A 17183-nucleotide genomic window follows, 5' to 3' on the forward strand; every position below is an offset into this window, starting at 1 on the left:
ATTTTTTTTTTTTTTGGTCAAGGGTGCTTTCTCATTAGAAGACCTCAGACGATTATTACATTGAGTAATAATAACTTAGCCTAGGTAGTAAAACTTCACTTTAATGTTGCCCTTAGATTTGAAGATGACTTATGACTTCATCCCATAGAATCACTTGCTTAATGGTCATAGCAAAATCAAACTTATTTTTATTGTATATAACAAGATGTAATTTACAGTTCTTTGTTAAGGTCTACATTCTTTTCATTGAAAAGACCAAGATAAACAATGTTTTTCTTTCTTTCTTTCTTTCTTTCTTTCTTTCTTTCTTTTCTTTTCTTTCTTTTGAGATCGGGTTACTTTGTGCATCTTTGGCTGTCCTGGACTTGCTTTGTACATCAGGCTGGCCTCAAACTCATAATGATCTATCTGCATCTGCCTCCCCAAGTGCTGGGATTACAAGCAGAGCTTGTCCATCATACCCAGCTGAACATTCTTAAACCAAGGTGTTCCTGTAGTCATTGAAAGTGAAAGACCTGATGAGCCGTGTGTGTGTTCTTCCTATAGTCAATCAGCTCCTAAATAAGAGTACAATGTGCATGAACTGTGTATGGGCTAAGAGTTACTCCAATCTAAAGAGTAATAGATTTGAATGAAAAAAATAGAGTTGCCCTGCCTAATTTTTATTTTCAAATTTGTAAGAAGAATTCTTGCAAAAGGTTGAAGTAGTTGATGACCCATCTTTGTTGTAAGTCTAAATATTACTTTATTTTGGGGTTCATCGAGCATGCTTTCTAGATTTTTGCTTTGTTTCGTAAAAACAAGCAATAAATATACAGGATTTTATTGCATAAGGAAGGCTGTTAATGTCAATATTACAAAGGAAGCACATGGGTTTCCTATTTGGAGACTGTCAGGGGAAACATAGGGACAATGCATTATATTACTTGGCATTTAGGAAATATTTATTGTCCACAAACATCAATTTGGGGTGGGGCAGGGGGGAGGAAGGCTTCACTTTTCACTATGAAATATGTTGAAAGCCATCTGTTTTTTTAACATTTTTACCAACATACATAGTGTGGCTGGTATTTTACATGCCAGTCTTTCCTATAGATGCTTGTAAGGGCTTTCAAATGCTGCTATATGATATTGTAAAATTATGCCTTTTAAAAAGGACTGTAATATGTAAGTGTTCAAAAGTTAAGGAACTAATATATACAGTAAATTTGCCAAAAAATTCGTTGTGGAACTATTACATAAAGAAAACTTGTGAAACCAATTTGTTAAGGGTAATTAAAATATTGGTTATGAATTTTGAAATTGTGATGTATGCTAAAATAGTTACATAGTGCTGAAATATGAACAAATATTCAAAATGCACACGTAAGCAGACAGGCAAGTATTTGCATATCACTGTAGTGTAGCTATTCTATCAGGAATTAAAAGCTTCCTCCTTCAGTGATAAGTAAGCTCATACAGGGAGCTGAGAGCATTTACACATGTCAAGCAGCTCAACAACTTACAAGAATCACAAAACTCCCCCATGATTATAGGAATGATCAAACAGTCCTGGAGGAGAGTTTCCAGTGCACCTACCTGCAAGTTAATGGAGGGAGCTCCAGGAATGCATCTTTCCTGGCTCTTCACCCAGCTGGAGTGGGCTTTCCAGTCTTGCAGCTGCCTTTTGGTGACTCATGCTTTCTAAAGTACCCCAATAAACTCCTGGATACACCAATGTGCACATAAACAAAGTTGCTTATTTGATCTGTCATCTGTGGTTCATTTGGGGTGGGGGGAAGAGATATTTATTCACATCTCCTCAGGAAAAGCAAGTGGGAAACAGCATAGTTAATCTTTAGCAAGAGTGTCCCTCTTTGTTTCTTGTCTCTATGATTACCAGGCACCATATTTTCTTATTATAATATTATTCTTCTCTTTAATGTGGATTCATCAATGCTAGGAAATGCTTTGGGAGAGTGTTCAAGAATTTCCCTGAAAACCACAATTCACTTTGAAAATAACGGGCAATTTTAAGAATTAATGTGAGAGTCTAGTCGCTTAGGCTTTAATTATTTGTAATTTGAAGATATCCATTTGGCATTAGATAACTGTGGATCTATATCCTGGACAGCCATTTCCCTGTCTCATCATTTTAGAGGTGTACTGGAGTACATTAGGACCATACAAATCTAAATCATCTAAATCTAAATCTAAATCTAAATTTAAATCTAAATCTGAATGCCAGCCCAGTGGGCAGTTGTGCAGAGCACAGACTCTGATGCCATAAGTACTTATCAAAATGGTGGGAAATTGCATATTTCTCTAGGATTCAACCTTCTCAATTGGGAAATGATGATTTCTTTAAGAAGTACAGGATAGAAAAACGTTAAGACATTTAGCGCAGCAAAATAATCTAAACTTTAGTAAGTTTTATGTTTTTGTTACTATTAAGTATTACATTGTCTTCAATGTTTGGATATGACACATTGACTTAAAAATGTCATTACCAGGCTCTCAGTGTGATTCTAAGGTGAGGACAATGTGGGATAGGCCTGTACTCTCTGGCATTGAGAGTCTAACATGAGAAAGGGATTTAAACAAATGCGTGTCTTTAACTTTTTTTTTAATTTGTTATAATTTGTTCAGATTACAACCTGAATGTTACCCCTTGCTTGTATCTTTCCATTCCCACCCTCCCTCCCTCTTCTGCCCTCCTCCCCTCCCCTAGACCTCTGAGAGAAGGGGACCTCCTCCCCACCCCCTCATATGGCCACAGCATATCAAGGAAAAAAGAGAAAAGGAAAGCTGAAGTTTTCTTAAAGGGAAATAGTGATTATAGAGGAGTTTGAACAAATGTTTAGGAAAAAAAAACTAACTTTATTATTCTTGGCTTCAAATATATCAATTAGTCAAATGTAAGCTTAAGGTTTGCATTATTCACTGATTGCGGTGACAAAATCTTGAGCCGATTATTTAAAAGGATGGTCAATTGTTTTGGCTTACTCTCCGGAGGTTTCAGTTTGTTGTTAAAAGAACACTGCTCACTTTGTGGCAGCCAAGAGAATGAAGACAGGAGTAAAGAGTGTTTTAAGGTCCACACAAACACATCAAGGGCATGTTTCCAGGGTCTACCTTATTTAGCAAGGTTGTACCTTCCAACAACAGCCCATTCACCAGTTCCTCAGTAGACATAGCCACTGATGAAATCAGGGTTCCTATGGCCTGCTCACCCCTCAATCTTTACACCATCTATGGACTAAGACTTCCCGCACACTGGAGAGATATTTCATACCTCAAGCATTTTAAGAGTAGTCTCTCTTTAAATTTTTTTTGGATAACTAATTTTAATGTTGTAATTCCTAATCTCAGTTGTAAAATGTTTGCCATTTTTATCACAATGGTTTATATATAGCTTATTATAGTATGGGGTTTGAATATCTTTTCATTTGCATTATCGGTATTTATACTCGTTGACACCTATAACTCAAAATGTATTCTTTTTAGTCATTATGTATTATTCAAATGCATAAATAATATCTCTTTGGTGGTCATTTCAGTGTTCTCATTCATCAGCATGGAAAAGAGCATCCTAATGAACATTCTAATATTTTATTTCATATTAAAGAAATTGATGTATATAACTTAATGTGTCCCTATGTATTATATATTTGAATTAGAAATGTAGGGTTTACTGATATTAATAATATTATTCTAAATTATAAGTACATGTATAAGTTTTAGTAGTTTGGATGATTAGTTTCTGTTTTATTAAAAGTATAATGTTATGAAAATGTCACTTATATCAAAACTTGAGAAAAGTTTAGGAGGACCATTTGATGAACCTTTGGGATTTCCTGAAACTCAGCACATGCACACACACACACACACACACACACACACACACACACACACACACACATATGTACACAGATACACACAACATACACAGATACACACATATATATAGACTCACATATCTACATATACACACATACAGTATACACATACACACATATAGTATATACACATACACACATATGTAATATAAAGAGAGATGACATGGTGTTTTTGATCCATCAATTTTTCTATATAATGAGTTAGAAATATTGTTACTGGAGGATTTTTTTTTTGCTTGATTGAACTCAATCGGTATTTGGGTCCAGCTTTCAAACATTCATATTGTGTATTTTACAATATAGGACTGAACTATTCTGAGTAACGTTTCGAGAATGAGTTTTAGGATGATACATTTTTGTATTAACCACCATCACGAGACTCACAAAGGAAGATATAATTTTCAAATGTGTGCCCTTGTAAGCAGCATAATTTGTGAATGCACAATGAATATTAGTTATGGGATTTGAGTGCTAGTATCTCTCATCAAGAATATAATTTATTGTCTTTTTTTATACACACCCCACTTGGTATGCAGATTTTTAAAATGCAATGGCCAGAAGACAAGAAAATGTCATTGGAAGGCTGTGGACATGGACTTCAGGACTGCTGATATTGATGACCCTTGGTTGTCAGCAGGGGGATGCGCAAGGTCAAGGTAGGGGCAAACTTGTTAAGTCTAAAAGCTGGATGTGACTGGCACTTCATGATGCAAATGTATAGGCTTTTGGCTGGATGCTGTAGACAGTTGGTTGCAGTCTTTCCCTGAGATTTGTCAAAGTGACTTGTAGTGCTTTCTGAGTTGGTTAAATTGTTTGGCAACTGGATGTGAGTTTTTGTACCAAATTTGAATCTATATTTCTGACAGGAGTCTTATTTTGATGTGGTGGGTTATGGCTAGGTGTGTGTTTTGATGCAGCAGATAATGGCTTTGTGTGTTTTGAAGCAGTTGATACTGGCTATGTGTGTGTTTGTGGCATTTGCAACAGCATAATATAATTTTTAAATACTTTTCCAAGAGATCTTTAGACTTTTATTTTAGTGAGTTGTACAATATATGATTTTAAATCTCTAAAATGTTTCAAAGGACATGATGTCTTTCAGAAATAAAGGCAATGCTTGATTGTCTTTTATTGTCTGACTAGTATGGTTTGGGGCAACCTAATGATGGGCCAGAGGTATAGAGTTGGGCTAAGCATGAATTTGTTTTGGAGACTAGAAAATGGACATAGGTTTTGTAATTTGGCTTTAATGGATTGTAACACAGCTAATGTTTTGGATTGCATATTGTGATAAGAAATGTGTTAGTTTTGCTTGTTGCTTAAATGCAGATTGAATGTCATATTTCACATAATTGAAAGAATTCCTAAAAATCAACATCTGTAATCCTTGTACCTCCAAGTCAAAATTAGAATGTTTGCTTTGCATTTAAGACCAGCCTGTATTACATAGTGAGCTTCATGACAGCTAAGGTTGCTCAGGATGACCCTGTGTCAAATTAAGAAACAAAAACACCTGGTTCTCTTGAAATTATCCCCCTGGAGGATTAATCACTGCTCCTGTTTTTTCAGGAGTTGAGAAGAAATATCTAAACAGGAAAAGTATAAAGAAATTATATATTTCTGATAACATTGTGTGTGGTTCCGTTATGTAACTCTGATGGAGCTGAGTTCTCTAAGTCTTTAGTTTTTAACACGTTCAGCAAGTGTGTGCATTTAAGTAAGCTAACTATTTATTTTGAAAAGTCTTCAGAAAGAACATAGTCAGCCCTTTCTAATTTTATTCAATGAATTTTTGAGATGAACAATGAAAACATCCATTTAAAAATGCCTGTTTAATTTTTTGAATAAGTTTACATGGTCATAGATACAGATCAATTTAAAATTAAATGAGGTCTTTTGTTTTAAAATATTCTGACATGAGATGAATTTATATTAACATTCAGTTTAGTTATCATTTTCTTTTTATTTTCAGAGTAATAGGCAATATAGAAAAATCATATTCATAAAGGACACACACACATATATTTTATGTGTGTATTTGTTTTTACTAAAGGTTTAATAAGAATATGAAATCACTATTGACATCTGTCTTTTCTGTTTAAGAGGGTGGTCTATTTTTACATCAATATATTTATTTACTAAAAAGTTGTCAAGTAACTTTTTTTCTGTAGCAGTAAGCCAATGAAAAGAGTCCTCTTGCCATGGTCGGGGTCATCATTTGTCCTAGGTAGGGAGTAACTTGCAGGATATTTAAGATATTTCAGAAAAGTAAGTACCTTGTCTATCCTTTATGCAAACACTTTATTCTTTCCTCTGTACTGACCAAGATCTTTCCTTTGATACTCACCATTACTTATGAAGCATGTGCCCTGAAAATAATTCAAAGCTTAGCTTTAGTGAACCTTCCAATACAAATGCAAGTTAAATGGTCATCTTTCTTTATAAAAGAACAAATTAAAATAGACAGTGATTTAAAGAGTAAAATGACAATAGAAAACAAAATGGAATGCTTTAATATTACAGTTGAGGCTATTTGGCTTCCTCTTAGGTAACTACATTGAGTGACACAGATTTCATAGGCAAAAGGAGCCAACGAGATCAATAAATTGCATTAAATATTAAATATTGCTTTCTTACTTTTGGATGTGTAACTAAAACAAAATACATTATGAACTCTAAATTACTTTGTATCTTTTAAAATAAAAGTATTTTGCTCTAAACTTACAGTAAATTTCCATGTAATTTTTTCTACATTAAATTTGTAAGCACACAACCACCACTTACAGCAATCTTGTCTAGGGAAACAGACTCAATTCTACATACGAATGTTGGCCCAGAATCCCCTAACCACATCAGGGCTTAAATAAAATTAAAGAGAAAGAAATGCCATGGGTTGAAAATGGTTTGATGTCCCAACTATAATACTAAAGCATTTTGTTTTTTATTGTCATTTTGTTCTTTAAATTATTGTCTATTTTAATTTATTCTTTCCTTAAAAAGATGATCATTTAACTTGAATTTGTATTGGAAAATTTGCTAAAACAAAGCTTTGAATTGTTTTCAGGGCACATGTCTCATAATTAATGGTGAGTATCAAAGGAAAAAAGATTTGTCAATATAGAGAAAAAAGTAAAGTATTTGCATAAAATATTTTCTTTGACATTTTTCTATTGTCAAAGAAAATATTCTTATAATGGCATCCGTTGACTTTTAGGTAGAATATCAGTTCCTATGATCATACGTAACCTGCTTATAGGGATTTCACATTAGAAACTATTTACTGTAGGAAAGTGAAACCAGTCGTTAAATTAATCTCAAGTGGAAAACATGTGAGTTTTAAAAGAAAATACAAGACTACAAGACAAACAAACCAGCAAGTGACATAAATATTCCAACATTCTGTCCTCGAAGGATGTATTAGAAGATAATGGTACCAGGCACTATGAAACATTAGCTTTGGATAATCTACACCACGTTGAACAGGCATGTCCAAAGTTTAGATGGTAATACCCATGCAGGGAGTACCTGGGAGAAGAGCAGGGAGGAAAGGGGGAAGGCTCATGCTGCTGAGAAGCACAGGGAACTGGGAACTCAGGTGGATACATTGCCCACAGGCTCAGCAATTCTACCTGCTTCTTTTCCCACTCATATGGTCAAGGAATATTTATATGATATGTTATGGGAAAAAAATGAACAATTCAATCACTGTGGTAAACATTGGAGGGAGAATCAAGGGAAACATTCTGGAGTAAGATAAATTTCTGAAAGTACACATCCAGGATTTCACTCTTAAAAGCAAAGATAATCAACTATTAAGAAATATTTTTGCATTTTTCTACTATAATATTTTTGTAGGGTGATTTTGTTTTCTGGAATCCTATTTTTCTGGCATACTATTTTTCTAGAATATAATAATACCAATAAGAAGGCTAGAAATAGCATAAATCTGTTTCAGAAAATGAATTTTCCAGTTTTGAGACAAGTATTGGTTTAGAGTTTGTCTAAAGTGATACTTCAATTAAATATAACAATAAATTTAACAAGTTATAAATACACAGAGAATTCTAAACAGTTTAGTTTCCATGGAGATTATGCTTAAATTCCTAATAACAGCACTAGTGCCAGATGTGAGAAGGATAGAAACTTGAAAGAGCAAATAAAGTTTACATGTGTAGCAAAGCTAAATATTGAGGGTAATTTTATATAATTTATATTCTGACCCCATGACCACATTTCAGGTGAGGTATGCCACATCAGATGTAAAATGTGATATTATCTGGTGGCCTTAAATGTCGGTGCCATGTTCTTCATAGTGAACGAGTGTTTCAGTCAGAGAAGCTGCAGAAGTTTGAAAAATCAGATTTTTGGCCAGGCTGTTAATAAACACCTTCATGAACCAGATTGTTGTGGTCACCTCACATGTAATTACAATAAGGCTATCTCTTGTGTTTTGAGTTTTAGTGTCACCTGTCTAGTTTTTCTCTAGAGGAGTCAAAAAGAAATTGTTTAAACCCTAAATAGGCTGGTAGATAAAGAAGATAAAGATCACCTCTTCCTCTTTTTCTCTTTTACTCTTGTTTTTATGCCAACCCTCTCTTTCTGCCTTCTTAATCTTCTCTTCATATGGAAGATAGCTATGTTGGTTTTTCTCTCTCACTCAAGCAATTCAAAACATTGTATAATTCTATCAATCAGCAAATATTACTCCAAATCTTAGCTGGAAGGTTTATAGATACAACCTTGTAATGAGAAAAGCTAAGGTTGGTTGTGATTGTGAGATTAGATACTGCACGATCACTTCTGTTTCAGAATCATAGCTTCAAAGACTGCAGTGCCGTTGAAGGTTTATGTTTCCTGAGGTTGCTTGGGGAAGTGTTTTCTTCTTAAAATTGAATACCATTTTCAGAGAAGTGAACTCAGATATTTGGCAGAAAATATTGAATGATGACTATTTGAATAGCCTAAGGGACATGGCCTTTCAATGCCATCTAGATAAGTAGTGGTGAAGTTGATCTCTGCTGTATAACAGAAGCCTTAATCTTTCTGACATGCCATATCGATGTAAAGAATTTTGCATTGTGTAGATAAGATTATAGGCATGTGCAGGATAATTTAATCACATTTGATTTAATCCATGACAGAATTATGCTGTATAGTTTGTTTTAGTTTGAGATTCAAAGTCATTATACTAATACATGCACATATCTCATATTTAAAACACAGCCATTTTTACAGATTACATGCACAATTCCATTTTCATAGCTTATGAGATGCATGAGGTAAACAAAAGAAGTAGCAATTTAAAAAATACAAGTGGGTTTATTTAAAGACAATGAAGCTTGCAAAAAGCATGTCTTCAAAATTTAGAGGCTTTAAATATGGAACTGTGTGAATTCACTATGTATTCTGTCCGCACACCCAGAAAGTCTGTCATTGTACATTGCTCTGTGGGCAGTCCAGGAGGGACAGCTGTTGTGCTACCTGATTAAGACTCAATTTGGAAAGAAAAGTATTTTTTCTAAAGAAAGGAACTTCTTTTCACAGCTTAGGTTGAGCAATTTTATATGAAATCATTATCTAATGTTTCACCCCTGAGTTTCATCACTGGAGAAAGCAATATGGAACCAAAGCTACCACTAAGGCAATTGTTTTTCAAATGAGAAGAATTGGGTAGTTTTCAACACTTGCTCACAACACTGCATTGTAGTTCCCAGTCTTTGGGAGAATCTTTCTTGTAGTGTTTTTTAAGCTTACTTGTTCTTTACTCATTTATTTACCATTTATAAATTTAACTTGTTCTTTAAAGTAATAGCATCCAAATATCATTTCTTTTGCCATTTAACACTTAAATTACTTAGGAGAATTATTCAAACATCTTCCCGAGTATACTGCTCCTAGTATGCTGCTTATACAAATTTGGAGAGTGTGTGGGCACTTGATTTTTAAAGTATATTTTGGATACTTTGGTTGTCTTCTTTTTGGCACAGAATTTCATGGGGAGAATAGGTAGGTGTATGACCAGCACCAGTGGCACATCCTAATCTTGGATATCACTTTGTCCAGCCAAATAAACAGAGAAAATAATAATAATATACAGTCACAAGTGATCATATGTAAAGACATAAGCATACATCCTGATGTGTAGATCAAGGTATCTCAAGAGTTGTCTTATTAAGACTAGGGAACTAGTACTTTTGGTGAAGACAAAAAACATACAAAAACAAACAAACAAAAGTACTCCTGCTCTCTCTTTCTTTTCCTAATGCATATTTTATTAAATCTTTGTAATACCATGAGATCTACTTTGCTTGTACTCAACCTCAGCTCTCCTCCTACACTCCACCAACACCTACCACACTTTCCAATCCCCCCAACTTCAGGTACATTTTAAACATTTAATAACATGCCAACAGCTGACATTTATGCTTCTAAATCCTAGTGTTCCTCACTGCCTTTCCAAACGTTCTGTACTGCCACACCTGCCTCAGCAGAAATGCAGGCCCCAGTGTCACCTTTTCGTCACTTATTGAGTTTCCCAACTAGTTCATGAATTACATATGAGTTTCAGAGTTGCCAAACGATGTCTTAAGGGACTTAAAGTGTCATCTGGCACCTGTCCATGAGAACGCCTGTACTCACGGACACAATACTGATGTAAGACACATTCTTGTCCCTATCTATCAGCAACTGTGCCTTAATGTACTGTCCTGTCTTCTCTAAAATATGTGTCTGAAAATCTAGGAAGCAGTGAGATTAGCATATTGTTAAGACATTTGCTTATCAACTGTAGCTTTATCAAACCATAAATTGCCTTGGATTCCTATGGTTAATAATTGACATGCACTTTGGTTTTTACTTTCATTGCAAATAGTTTCTTAAGTATTTTCCACATGAAAAACCTCTATTTTATTTTTGTTTGTTGTTGTTTTTCTGTTTACTTTGAGCTGAGGTCCCACTATAGCTCTGCTGGTCTGGGACCTATGATATAACTTAGGTTGGCCTTGAATTCATGGAGCTCGTCCCACCTAAGTATTCATATGATTTATCTCCTTTTCTAAATTTTTTCCAAAGAAAAACATTATATAAAATCCACCAAGTATGGCTGCCAGACAGCATGGGTAGAATTAAGAAACAAGTAACTTAAGGCCTGGGAAAGATGACATAGGTAAATATCTTGAAAACTACAGCTCATTGCTGCTAGAAATTTCATCCACAGCATCCAGAAAATAAGGAAACATTCATTCTCCTAAAAGTAGTTAAAAACACTGATGCATGTGCTAACACAGACTTCTCCATGGGATCTACATCATAGTCAGAGAGAATCCATTGTGGGTGGTACAATCAAAGATACTGGCTGCTTCAACTCAACAAACTAGGCAATGTTTTTCCTCACAAAGAGCTCCACCCTTTTTGTCTCTTGACATTCTTCCAGTCCTTCAGTGCAGGTGCCACTTACTTTGTGTTAACTCCTGGGTTCCTCAGTCTTATTTGTGTAGTGTTCTGTGGTTGACACGGTTCCCCACATGAAACAATGTCAGCATTTCTCAATATACACTTAGTGTAAGCTTCTGAGATTTTCCTTTTTAATTAAAAAATAACCTCAATGTGTAAACTATGTATTGATGAATGTTTATAATATTTTTGCTCTAAGCCAAGAAATTTTCTCTGTGAAAGAAACTGACGAATAACAGCTCTGCCACAAGATAATCTTAATGAGGCAAGGACAACAAAGACATACCTGTGTACAACAAGAGATAGCAAAAATAACCCTGTAGTAGGAAGAAGGAATTTTAAGAGGATATGTTTTTGTTGCATAGCCAAAAACGGCCACATGGAAGACATGGCTGCTGGGAGTTGAATGCTTTGAAGGCCTAAGCCATACAGAGAACCTGAGAATGTTCTTTTGCAAAGAGCACAACTTTGGGCAAGATTGTTTCGGGTTGTTGTTGTTGTTTTCATTAGAGCACAGGAAGCAAGAAATTAAAACACAGAAATGCACAGGTGGTATGAAGGTGTAGCAGGCAGGAGAGACAATAAAAAGGAGAGAATTGGCAGAGGCTTGTTGGTCTTTAAGGTGGGGAATTTTGACTTTTGTTTGGAAAAAGGTAAAGAAATGATAAGGATGCTGAGTCTTCCTCCTGGTAAGATCTACTCATGTTGATCTTTTAATAACTACCATTTAGAACTAAATAATGTTGTTAATGCTCTAATAATCATCTAAAAATGATAATATTAAAATAACATTAAGTTCTACTTTAAATTGAAGAACAAGGGCTTTTATCTCTTATTCCCATTTCCAAATATCTTATTTTAATTAATTTGAAAGCTTTCTAGAATAGAGGGCCAATATAAATTTAGCATAATGTATAATCTATTTTCACGAGATGTAGGTTTTTAATTGAAGATGTTAATTATAAGGGTCACTTATTCCATTGGAAGATGCAGATAAAAATGCTTTCAAGCCACTATTTCATCAGTCAAACCCATGTTAGGCTAGGTTTCTGGGACTCCAGTGTAGACAATGGTAATGAGGTAATAGCCACAAGTGAATGAAGTATATGGCTTTATTCCCTGTTACAAAGGATGCATCAAACTGGAAAAGCTTGTTGGTTTCAATCTTAGAACTAGGAAAAACTTAAAATATGTATTTCTTAGTAGAATTGTGTTCTCAATATAAAGGTGTCATTGTGATTTATAAAAATTTTTGCCCAGATAGAGTTTTCTTAGAAAATTAACATCTCATAATATTATGAAAGGGAAAAGGACAAAGATAGAACATGATGCATATTCCAGTGAATAAAAAGCTCAAAGAAATAGCAGAATGAGTTAAATATAGAAAGTAAAATGATTTTATTTAAAAATTAGTAAAAAATAAATAAAACTTTAGCCTCCAAACACTAGTCAACTAGTTTTTACAAAGAAATATGTGCCAGTAACTAGGGGTATATGGTACTGAGGGAGACTGTAGAGACTCAAATGTCATAGTGTAAAACACACCACAAAGTGATAGTGTAAATAGGGAAGGAAAGAGGAGAAAGGATGTATGTAGTTGTGTGCCAATTTGCTTGCTATAACTTGTTGAGATGAGATATTACAATGTTATTGAGTCTAACTTGTAGGTAGGGAGAAATTGATCTCACTAGAGAGAGTCAAGGAATTTCTATGTGGGTGATGTTTCACTCAAGAATGAAATGAAGAGAAAGGCAGACATAGGATGTCCTGAGAAAATTTATTAGAAAATGAAAATGTTCCCAAGTAAATGCCATTTTGTGTGTGTGGTTTTTTTCTTTATTTTTTTTTTGGTGTGTGTGTGTGTGTGTGTGTGTGTGTGTAACAAAGAACTCTAATTTAGATGGAGTGTTCATGAAGATCAGAGGTAGAGAGTACAACATCAGCACTCTCAGGACCAGATGACTTAAGGCTTTGTTTGTAAAACTTGGATAACAATTAAGTTAGTAGAAAATAACTTTAATATTTAGATGGATTATGATTGCACTTACCCACCTACAGTGCCTACTCATGTAGTATGACAAATACTCTACCAAAGAGGTGTATAATCAATGAGAAAAGGCTGCAATCTAGTTGAAAAGGATAACTGACTAGGTGAAAGATGTTGGAATGTTGAGATAACACTGCAATAAAAGTGGGGAAGAATCAATCAGCATGGAAGCTGTTTGGGGATGTAGCCATGATAGAATTTCCCGATCAAGAATCACACCAATTGAGTCTTTCTGCTTCTGGGTTAACTCACTCATTATGATCATTTCTAGCTCAATCCATTTATCCACAAATTTCGGGAAGTCCTTGTTTTTAATAGCTGAATATTATTCCATAGTGTATATGTACCACAGTTTCTTTATCCATTCTTCTATTGAGGGACACTTCGAGCAGAAAGACTCAAATGGTATATACTCACTTATATCTGCATATTAGCCCAAGGGGCATGTCCCACGAAAGCCTTCACTTACCAGGAAACTGAGACAGAGGAGAGAACATTCTAGTGGGATTCTAGATGAGAGAATCATGGGAGAAAGGCAAAGTAGAAGGACCCAGAGGGTCCAAGAAGCCTACAAGTAGAACATTATGATAGGCAGATTTGGGCACAGGGGTCCCGCTCAAACTAAGGCACCAGCCAAGGACAATATAGGCGGTAAACCTTAAACCCCTACCCAGATCTAGCCAATGGACGGAACACTCTCCACAGTAGAGTGGAGAGTGGGATATTACTTTCTCACATACTCTGGTGCCTCACCTTTGACCATGTCCCCTGGAGGGGGAGACCTGATGGCACTCAGAGGAAGGACAGCAGGTTACCAAGAGGAGACTTGATACCCTATGAGCATATATAGGGGGAGGTAATCCCCCTCAGGAACAGTCATAGGGGAGGGGAGTAAGGGGAAAATGGGAGGGAGGGAAGAATGGGAGGATACAAGGGAGGGGATAACCATTGAGATGTAACAAGAATAAATTAATAATAAAAAAAATTAAAAAATTAAAAAAAAAAGAAGAATCACACCAAACTGTGATGTTTTACAGCTTTGTTGCCTCATAGTCATTCAGATGGGGAAGGATTACTAACATATTGTAAATTGCCAGGACCAAAGATGTGCAAAGGTGCATGTGTCACTATGTGATTGGTTTTACTACATTCCTACCTTAAATTGAGAAGTTTGTTATAGTCTGAGGAAGATTCCAACTAAGCCCTGAGCAGCTGGTGTGGATATAGGGCAAAATGACAGTTCCTGATATATACATTATGATGAGTTCCTTGTGCTAGTTCAGGGATTAGGAAATTACAATTCCTGAGCCAGATTGGTTCTTCTGCATATGCTTGTATCACTCATTTTTTTTTTTAATTTAAAACTGTCTTAAAGTGTGAAATTGAAATTTTTCGTGAGGACAGCTAGTCACATTTCCCCTTTGGTCTACAGAGTCTATATTATTTCCTCTGTGGACCAATGTTAAACATTGTTACTGCCCTTGGTATAGATGAATCCTACATGAACAGAATATTAATAGTGAAGATAGCAGTAATTTAATGGGATGAAATCATGATTATACTGTACATGAGGTTGGAATATAAACATGGATATAATTGACTGTTAGCATTAAAGAAAACAGATTATCTACCAGCATAATCAATAGAGACTCTTCAATCAAAGTGGCATGCCTGATAAAAAACCTGGTCAGAAATAAATATGCATTTGAGGCTCTAAGAGACAGAGAATGTTAAATTATTTGGACAAAGAAAACAAATGTAAATATTATAATTAATCAAGCTACAATGTGAAGAAGAGACAAATTCTTCAAGCTTTGAGGACTTGTTTAGAGAGGGAGGGAGTCGAACAAGGCATAACGAAGGGAAGAAGGAGACCACATACACTGAGAGAAATTCCTGGGTGCATTGACATGTGAGATGGAAGGAGCAATGTCAGATTGAAGATTAGTAAAAAGAAAGCCTCATATCCTTGGCAATTATGAGATTGGTAAGGAATAGTTATTGGCATGGTTCATCAAGAGTGAATGAGAATAGAAACATTACTGTTATGTTTAGTGAATATTTATTGATCCTTTCAGTGTGTAGATAGTCAATGTAAAAACTTCGTTTCTGAAAAACTTTTAGTTTAGTTTTGTGAATAAAACCACCGGAGATTATGGCTTGCTAAGTGTAGCATAGACCCAGAAAAAATATATTGATGAATGAAATGCTCACTGTGACTCCATCAGCCTGAAATGTTGCTGTGATACTTTATGCATCTGATTTATATATTTTGATTATTTATATAGATATGGGATTGTTGACCATGTCTCATGCTAATCCGTCTAAGGAATGTGTTCTGTAATTCAGTCCACATATTTTTGTCTGAGTTCTTTATGCTGTCACATGTGTTTGTCTTATCTGTAGCCTCCTGTGGTTCTTCACGTAGAGCATGCTCCTCTATCCTCAGGCCTTTGGCGGCATTACACTGTCAGACAACCTGCTCCTTTCATGGCAATAACTATATGTTTGTGATGTTTATCATACATGTCAACCCTTCTCGATAAGATTATCCCCAAAGCTTGGGATAATCAATATGTGGTGGTCCATGTGGATAACAGTCTTGGGAGAAGCAAGTGTGTGGATCAAGTCTGTTACAGTTACAGGTGTTTAACATGGATACCATGAACCCAGGATACCAGAACCTTCCACCCACTGCAGCTCTGGAGGGCAGTTCTCTAGACAGATGGGCCAGGGCTACTTACCAAAGCTGGCTGAGTAAACCAGTGCGAGGAAGGCGGCAATTAGAAGTCCTCCATGGTCCTGGCTCCTGGTACCTGCCCTAGCATTCCTGCCCTGACTTCCCTCAGTGATGGATTATGATTTGGAAGTACAAGTTAAAATCAGTCTTGTCCTCCCCATGCTGTGTTTAATCAGAGTTTTTCATTCCATCAGCAGAAAGAAAATTTTCTTTGGCTTTTCTTTACCCTCTACCCTTCAGGTATATTAGACACGAGTCTACTTAAATTTTACAGTTTTGTAATTAAAATGTAAAACAATGGTACTACTTAGCTACTAACCTGTGCAGATACCTTCAAACATAAACGCTAGTAATGAAGACTGAAATATGGGCAGCGCCTATTATGTTTCTCTATATACGTAGCCTTCGCCATTGCTATAGATTGAAGTCTGATATACAATAATGTAGCATAACATAGAAATGCTAAATGTATGGAGACACCTAACAATAATCAACTTAAAGGATGAGACACTTGTGTTCTGGTTTGAAGGGACAGACTCCATCGTGGCAGGAAGCATGGCATGGTTGTGGCTCATGGCTATAGTGTGGGAGCTTGAGGCTGCTTGCTCATAGCTAGGAGAATCATGAGGCAAAGCACTGGACTAAGTACAGCACCCCTCCTCCTCATTTTAAGAAACTCAGTCCAGGCCTCCAGGCCATGACACCCACGTTCAAGGCTGTTTTTTTTTCACCCAATACTGATTCTTTTCTGAAATACCTTCCAGGTGATTTTATATCTAGTCAAGTAGAAAACAAAGGTTACTTACACACACCAGATGTATAGTGCACTCTCCTTTGAGAGTGTGGTTTCCTACTGTATCTAGGTGTCAGCCACCATTTTCCCTTTGCCCAAATTCTGTTCCTTGTTCCTACTCCTTTGGCACAGTCTTTTATTTTGGGGAATGTGTCCATTTTGCTCCCTAGTAATTTTTACAGCTCCTACACACACACACACACACACACACACACACACACACACACACACACTCACTCACACACACACATTCACATACATACACACATCCCT

At 35.7% G+C, this 17183-nt stretch overlaps 1 protein-coding gene across 1 annotated transcript in view; it reads left to right on the top strand.

The window, feature by feature from the left end:
• ROBO2 (roundabout guidance receptor 2) overlaps positions 1 to 17183 on the top strand; it is a 1536637-nt gene that overhangs the window by 20427 nt on the left and 1499027 nt on the right. Inside the window, exon 2 of the mRNA XM_084801525.1 lies at positions 4415 to 4534. Coding sequence (XP_084657651.1) covers positions 4429 to 4534 — 106 coding nt within the window. The 5' untranslated portion in view covers positions 4415 to 4428. The remainder of the gene's footprint in view (positions 1 to 4414; positions 4535 to 17183) is intronic.

This window comes from Acomys minous (assembly GCF_964271855.1).
Source record: "Acomys minous genome assembly, chromosome: 11".
Lineage (NCBI taxonomy): Eukaryota > Metazoa > Chordata > Mammalia > Rodentia > Muridae > Acomys > Acomys minous.